Source organism: Pteropus alecto, unplaced genomic scaffold (genome assembly GCF_000325575.1).
Source record: "Pteropus alecto unplaced genomic scaffold, ASM32557v1 scaffold7, whole genome shotgun sequence".
NCBI classification, from domain to species: domain Eukaryota; kingdom Metazoa; phylum Chordata; class Mammalia; order Chiroptera; family Pteropodidae; genus Pteropus; species Pteropus alecto.
The window spans coordinates 40,901,216-40,909,171 of record NW_006494614.1 but is presented as its reverse complement, the minus strand read 5'-3'; the positions used below and the strand labels follow the sequence as shown (position 1 = coordinate 40,909,171).

General features: G+C 41.9%; 1 protein-coding gene across 1 annotated transcript in view; it reads right to left on the bottom strand.

Annotated features, from left to right (window-relative positions):
- Positions 1-668: 668 nt before the first annotated feature.
- ZNF318 (zinc finger protein 318) overlaps positions 669-7,956 on the bottom strand; it is a gene marked incomplete at its 5' end in the record, with an annotated part of 25,239 nt that continues 17,951 nt past the window's right edge. Inside the window, 4 exon segments of the mRNA XM_015600260.1 lie at positions 669-5,062; positions 5,343-5,461; positions 6,336-6,435; positions 6,896-7,099. Of these exon segments, the coding sequence (XP_015455746.1) occupies positions 1,745-5,062; positions 5,343-5,461; positions 6,336-6,435; positions 6,896-7,099 (3,741 nt within the window).

Here is a 7,956-nt window from a genome sequence, read left to right as displayed (position 1 = left end):
AGGCAAATGGTTGAAGAATATTCAAGGACCTAACTCTCCCAAATCGGTGCCCTTTCCACAACATGATGAAGAGAGGCCAGGACAATTTCTAAATAAACTTCAGTCGAGGCTCTAGAAAAAGTAAACAACCTTCCTAAACTCAACATAGAGATTCTGCATAAAAGGAAACAGGGAGAAAAAGAATTCTTAGGAAAAAAAGATCAGCAACTTTGCATTATTTTTGAGGAGTTAGCGAGGTGAGGGGTGGGGAACAAGACCATGAAGCTTTTGTTGAGCCAGTTTATAGATTGCTGACCCAGAGATGTCAAGAGGAAACTGGAACAGATTAGAATATCTGAGGACCGAGCTCCCTCAGCGAGAACATGGGTGTTCTTGGAGAAGCTCAGTTCCCAGAGCAGCATAGGGAGAGCCAACGTAAGAGTACATAAAAAGCTTCACAAAAGGAAAATGCAAAACTAGACCACTGTTGTCTACTCACTACCCATCTAGGCAGCAGTGGGGAACAGAGTTTATTACTCAACAATCTGAACTGAAGAAGTAGCCCTAACAAGTGGGGAAAGAATGATTGGGAGAGGGGATAGACAATAGGGCAGTGGGGATTCATTGCTCTAGCTTTCCTGTGGAAGTCAAATGTGTGTGGTTTCAAAACAAAAATCCAGAAAGAAACATGAGATTAATGCATTTATTCCAAGTAATTAACACATTAAAAAGAAAGTTAAATTTGTCCAAGCCAACTCGTAAATTCTTTAATCTTTCGAACAAAATGTACAACCCGAAACATCACACTATGGTGGAAATAACTTGGGAAAGGGAGAGGTAGAGGAATACATATGGGCTGTGGAACAGAGAATCTAAATCCAATCCCAAAACAAGTTTCAGATCTTTTACCTCTTCAGAACAGAAATGGCTGCTAAACAATTTAACACCAAGTGTTACTGGATCACAATACAATGAACAAAGGCCATTTCGAGAATGAAAGTGGCCCAAAAAGCGTATCTGCTTCTGGCACTGAGCCGTGAATAAGCCTTACCCATTTTGTTGTCTTCCAAAAGTGAGCCTGCTAGATTTTCTTCCATGTTTACTGAGGCCAGGTTTGTGGGTTAACAAGACCATTTCAAGCAAAAGCAACAGATTGAGGGAAGTATGGGGGTTGACATGCCACAAGGAAGTAAACAGTAAACAAAAAAGCTACTCACGCTGCATTTCAAACAATGTTAAGGCAGGCCCATCCAAATAGAAGCCTAAAAGATGAACATCTTTCTTCATCAGTAGTTTTCCATTTCTGCAGGCTTTCTGGTATTTCTCCTGGAGATCCATCAGCTGCCCAGGAAATTGGGTGGGAATACAACACAGCAATTGGAGAAATCAGCTGTCTCCCTCCTCCCCCACATTCCAGAAATGGCAGAGTCAAAGCCAAAATACAAAGCACACTATATGGTGAGCCAGATAGACATTTGATTTTAATGACAAAGTAGGAGAAAATAAATTGGCCAAAAAAAAAAAAAAAAATTAACAGAAAATACTTTATACAGATATGTATAGAAATTATGATTGATTTGTCTGGTATCTTAAGGAGAAAGGAAAAAGGAGAGGTAAGTTTTTTAGCTTCCATGAACATTTACTGTAAGATGCTGACTGCATCTCTTGGTGTAGGTTCCAGATGAGACAGCCAACTAGTCCTGGATCATCTGATTTTTAGAAGCGAATTTGATTCATCCACAAGTAGCTCTGGAGATATGTATTCTTATTTGTGAACACTGGATTCTGTGTGGTCCTGGATGGTACCAACTGCGGCTTCGTGTGCAGGTACTTCCTGAGGAACAATATTGCCTCCTACTACCTGCCCCCCTGTGAGGGACCCTGAAACCAAAGATTTTACCAAATTCAAAGGGTTGTCGTTGTCCTCATCTACATGAGGAACTGCTACCTCTGTGATGGATGCATTCACTATTTCTAGCTGTAGTGGTTCCATCTCCAAGGAACTGCACTCAGGAGGGTTGCCTGGCACAGACAGATGAGAACATAACTTCTCTTTTTGAACTCCAGATGTCCGTGTGACGAAGTCAACAAGGTCTGGAAGGCAAGGGGATGGCCCAAGGCCTGCAGCGTTTATCATTTCCGATTCCAATCTGAGTGAATCTCGTTTCTCTAATGGAGAAGTTTCTTCTGCTTCCTCAGGCATCATTCCTCCTGCTAAGAGGTCAAGGGCCTGGTGTGTTCCCTCTAGGCTCCCCAAGCCAAGGTCAACATTTTCTATAGGAAGTCCAGTTTTCAAAATGTTAGGAGTGATCCTCCCACTTCTGGGATTAGATGAATTTTGTTCACCCTCTGCTCCAAAGTTAAGCACCAAAGTTTTAGGGGAATCTAATGGAAACTCAGAAAAGGATGGGATTGGTTCAAAGTCAGCGAGAGTGGAGGGATTACATCCTATAAGTGACATAGAATTTTCTTCACACATTTTCTGAGAAAGGGCAGTTGGAGATCTATGTGTTGGGTGTACTCGAGTATTGCAAAAATCAACACCCATCTCTCCCAGGTTCCCCAGAGCAGCAAGCTCTTCTACTTTCAAGTCTGTAACTTCGAAGTCTTCTAAGGCCTTGCTTTCTATTGTCACTGTTAATTCTGGATGGACATTTTGTAGCTCCAGGGCTTCTGTTTCTGATTTCTCCAGGCTCTCCCAGGTTTCTGGCTTCTTGTTTTCGTCCCAAACAGCCAGTTCATAGATCATTTTATCCTGAAAGTCTTTTAATCTTTCTCTTTTGAGTTTGAGGCTTCTGTGCCTCAAAGTTCTGGAAGCTGATTCTGGAGCTGAATTTTCTAGCCACTTCTCACTACCAGCTGAAACTCCTTGCTCTGGTGTACTATCCATTAAAGACATATCTGATCTGGCTGGGGCCTGAAGAAGCAATTCTGGGGCAGAAATTTTCACAGCTGTATCATGTGGGTTCTGGAGTAAAGGCTTAGCTTCTGAAGGAAATGAGTCTGTTTTTGCCTTTGTGGAAGAGAGAGCCTGTGCACTCAATTCAATCACTACTTTACTTTGAGTTTCACTTCCTGTCATCAATTTCTTGGACTGTTCAGCCTTCTTGTCAGTCATTTGCAACTTGGGCTGTTCTACTTTTCCCTGCCACATGCATCTGTTCCTATGGTTCAAATTAGAATCCTCTATGCTACTGGGCCCAACACTGATACTTGTTCCTTTTCCCACCATCCTCTCAGAGAGCTTTGCTCCCCTTTCTTTTAGTTCAGTGTTGGTCTCTATTTTGCTTTCTCCACAATCCTCTTGGCTTTCCTCATCCTGGTTACCAGATTCCATAAGCTGGGTTTCTACCAACTTCTGAGAGTCCATGGGACTACAGTGCATATCTGAAAGTTGAGGGACTGGCTCTACACCTGGTGGCCCTGGCTCTCCCAGGTCAAGCTCAATTTTTCCCTCTGGTGAAATATCCCTGTTAGAGTCACTCTGGAAGGAACTCGAAGTCCACATGGCCAAAGTGTCTGTCTTTGCGGTAACAGTTTCATAAGGCCTGTTTTGGCACAATCTTGTCAAAGGCTGTAGGAAGCCATAGCTGCTGCCTCTGCTTTGTGCGTCTACATGTTCTACAACTGACCATTTCCCTAGGGACACCAGAGTTTTTGCAATGGGCTTTTTAGAGTTTCCAACTAAGGGAGGAGAGACCAAACTTCTATCTGGAGGCGATTCCTCTTGGGATGCACTGCTATTCAAAGTAGAAGTAGAAGAGGTATCTGAACTTTCAACTCTAGAAAAGTTGTTATTTTCTCCATTGGCCAATGAACCACCACTGAGCTTAGTCTCGGGGGTCCCCTTTCCACCACTACTGTAGAATATGTCATACAAGTCCTTAGCATTGGCTGTGGCTAAGCATGAATTTCGTTTTTCCAATTTTTTAGCTTGTTCACTGAAAACACTTGAGAGGGGAGGTGGAGGACGCACTAAAACAGAGAATAGGGTCTGGTCCCGGTCACTCTCACTCACACCAGGAGCTGTCTCATCAGAAGGAATGGCAGTTGGCTGTGCTGAGGCCATGATGGCTACCGGCAACACTGGGTTCAAAATGTTAGGACCCAGGAAGCCATGGCTGAGACTGTGAGATATGGCTGGGTTTGATTTTACTGGAGCCAAGACAGCATTTGCTTGAGCAGGAGATGGCGCAGCTGGATGAGGTATAACTGGGGGTGGTGGAGGAGGTGGTGGAGGAGGTGGTGGAGGAGGTGGTAGCATTTGTTCAGGTATATGGGATGGCTCATTCTTCTCAGCCAGCACAATTTTTTCCTCTGGAGACCCTTTTAGAATCACCTCTTCCCCTCCAAATGCTTTGGAGATGATGTCAGGAGGCAAGAGGAGATCAGATGAAGACTCTTTAACCACAGGCAGAGGCTTAGCAGTGGTTCCAGAGGACTTGATGGATAGAAAGGTGTTAAGAGGAGCTGGCTTACTGACTGTGGCTGACCCTGACTTGCGGAGTACTGTGGATGGGATAGGTAGGTTGGGTCGAATCTTAGTCTGGGTTGAAGTTGTCACAACAGGCATCCAAGGGCTAGTATGTGCAACAACAGTTTTCCCAGAGAGCTTGATTTTGATAGGCTTCGCCTTCCCAGCTTCAGCTTTGCCATCCTCTTTGTCCTTAGTGCTTTCTACAATTTCTTCCTTGGGAATACCTGGGGCCACTGAACTTTTTTCCTCCTCTTTTTCTGGCTTCTTCCAGCTGAATTTCCCAAAAGAAGATGATGTTGGTGATTCTTTCTTTACTTCTTCTTTTAATTGGAGTTTGATGCTACCCTTCTTTTTGTTTTCAGCCTTTTCAGGGGAGTTCCCACCCTCAGAGAGTTGGTCCTCTAATTCCTCAGGAACCTTGTCATTCTCCTTTACTTCTTTCATGATCTTTGCCTTTTTCTCTTTCTTCTCTTCCTTTGGTTTCTCACTAAATTTGCGCTTTAGCTCACTTTGACGTCGTCTTTCTGTCTCTAGGACCACAGCCAAGCCAGCTTGGCGGTCCAGATTCCGCCGCTCCTCATACAATGGGTTTTCAACCACATATTTCTGGGAAGAGAAAAGATAAAGGCTCAACAACTGGTCAAAATACTTTAAGAGAAAAATCTTGGTCCCATCACTGTTGTAATTCACTTAGTAGAAATCCCTAGCGTCATCTTCCTCAAGGATATAATTGGTTCTATCAGGTCAGCATCTCTTACTAGGACTGAGAACTTCCTAGTGATTATATGGAATTTGAAGTGTTAATGACTTTTTCTGACTTTGAATTTGTTTGGCAAAGTCAAAAAGATTACTACAGAAGTGAGAAACTCCACAGGTGAAAACCAACCTTGTATTTCTCATTGTGTTGGTGGCCCTTCACATGTTGTTCTCCAGAAATTGGATCCCCCAAAAATTCCTCACAGAGCTGGCAGTAATATCCCGTGATGGGAATCAGAAACTCAGAGCCTGGAAGAAGTAGAATAAAGTCAAGAAAATAAGTCATTTCCACCTAGGCTGACAGTAACCAAAGGAAATCCCACTTCCCCTTTGCAGCAAAATGGTTAATGGTATAGAGGACCTTACCCACTTCTGAGTCAGAGGTAGCATTTAGATGAATTCCAATGGCACAGTCTTCTCAACTTAAAGCTTGAACTCAGGACCTCTATCCCTTCTATCTCTTGGGAATACTAATTGGTTATTTAGGAGTTTCCTGTGCCAGACTCATTTCTATTGCTGATTCTCCTCAAACTCCAACTAGCACTAAATATTTTAGGAGATTTAAAAACTATACTACCAGATAGTTGGCCCAATAACACTTGTATAAGAGTATCTTATGTTGGTGATAATTACTCAGGAATTTATCTTCTACAGATCTAAAGGATGTAGCAGCATTGACTAGGAAGATAAGAAACTGAGACGTTTAAAAACTAAGAAGCTTTCTACTACTCAATCTACACCCCTAATAATGACTGACTACTCAAAAATATTTCTTAGTTGGAAAGGCTGTTAAAATTACTTCACCTCTTACTGTTGTTTTTTACCTGTATTTCAAATAAATAAGATTTTGGAACATAAACCAGTGATAAAATTATATTTTAAAGTGTTATACATATATTTAACATGTTATAGATTTTTGGCCATATGGATAGAAATTATTCTTGTCTTACAGAGCTCTTTATTTCTTTAGGACCTAGTTTTGCACAGAGAAGGCATTCTTATAGCTATGTCAAAAGGAATACTTATGTTTCACTCTATGCTGTTTCCTAGCACCTTAGTTCAGGGAAACCTCTTCCCTGGCTGAATGTAAGGAAACTACAAAAAAGGCAAGGACGAAACATACCTTTTGCAGGAACAGTTATCTTGTCAGTGCGCTTTACAACATCTTGCTTGGCCTCACTCTGGGTCTTTGAAGCCCAAGGTCTGTTGTAGGGATCCAGTGTCTATTTGCAAGAGGCAGAGGCGCTCACACAACAGCACTAAAAACTCAATGACCTACTCTTCTCTCTTTTTCTCCCCCACACACCAGAGGGGACCAGAAGCCCCCAGGTACCCACCCCCACCCACTGTGCCAACTGTTTAAACGGAAATCACCTGTGGAAAAGGTAAACACATGTTAGAGCAAGTACCAGAATGGATAAAATAAACAAATAATCAGGTACTCAAGGAATCAAAAGAGGATGAAGCCTCACTTACACTTGTCATGGTGTTTAGTTACAGGCAGGTCCCCTGGACTGAGCCCTGGGGATGGTGTCTCCTTTGTTGGTATCTCTTGGCTCTTCATATTGGGGCTCCTGCCCATATGAGAATGTTTCATTTGCCAGCTTTGTAATGCAGATGGGGGTACAGAAGTATGAGGGGAAGGAGGGTAAGAGTAGAAATAACAGAGGTCAGGATACCTACCTGTGTGTGCTTCTTATTGTGCATATGAGTAAAGAAGTCAAACATGGTCCCACAGATGGTGTTGCAGTCTTTGCACCAGTGATTGCCAGCATCATAATACTCATAGGCAGCAATGGGCTGATCAGATTGCTTAGCAGTTGGCTGGGGGCTCTCGGCAGGCCTGGGGCTCTTAGTATGGGAATTCTCATTGTTTACCTTTGATTCCTACAGGGAAGAAAACCTGCACTTAGAAGGAATTCAAGGCAGTCTAGATCTGTATTCTCTCAGGAAAAGCAAGTAGCCTATCACAATTGCAGAAATAGGGCTGTGTGATTATATTTCCAGTGTACAAACTGGGGAAAACCCCACAAGAAATATGTCTGCAAGGCTCAAACAGAACTAATTAGACTCCACAGTGCTATCTTATCATGAAAAATAAATCACAATGGCAACGTATTTGCTTATATATACTAAAATATCTAGAAGAATATTCAAGATTATGGAAACACTGGTTGCCTCTGCAGTGGCGAAGCAGAGAACAAGGATGGATAAGAGAGTCTTTTTACCATATACCCTTTGGTAGATGTTGAATGTGTTACCTATGCAATGAAATACAATAGTTAAACTTAAAAATCATAATGACAACAATGGAGGGAAGAAAAACCAAAATGGAAAAGGTAACTGAAAGGTTATGCAAATACAGAAAATAGATGATAGTGAACTCACTTATCACAGATGCATCCTGGTAGGGAAAACCGAAAAGCAAGGCTGATGTTATGTACAAAGCAGTCATCTATGCATGATGACTTAAAGGAATCTGAGTAAAATATTTCTAACTGTCTACAATACAACTACTGGAATTTAACACTTCTGAGTTAATACGAATCCTCTTTTAAAACATAGCAATTCCTCAACATTAGGTTAAAATAATAAATACTTTAATATGAATTCATTTGTCAGCAAGCTGGTAACAAGACACTTAGGAAATAAGAATTTTGGTTAATGTTGGAGAGTAAGAAACAGAAAAAAAGATAATTTTGGAACAAAGAGATGGTTAAGTATGAATGAAGTTCTCTAGCAGA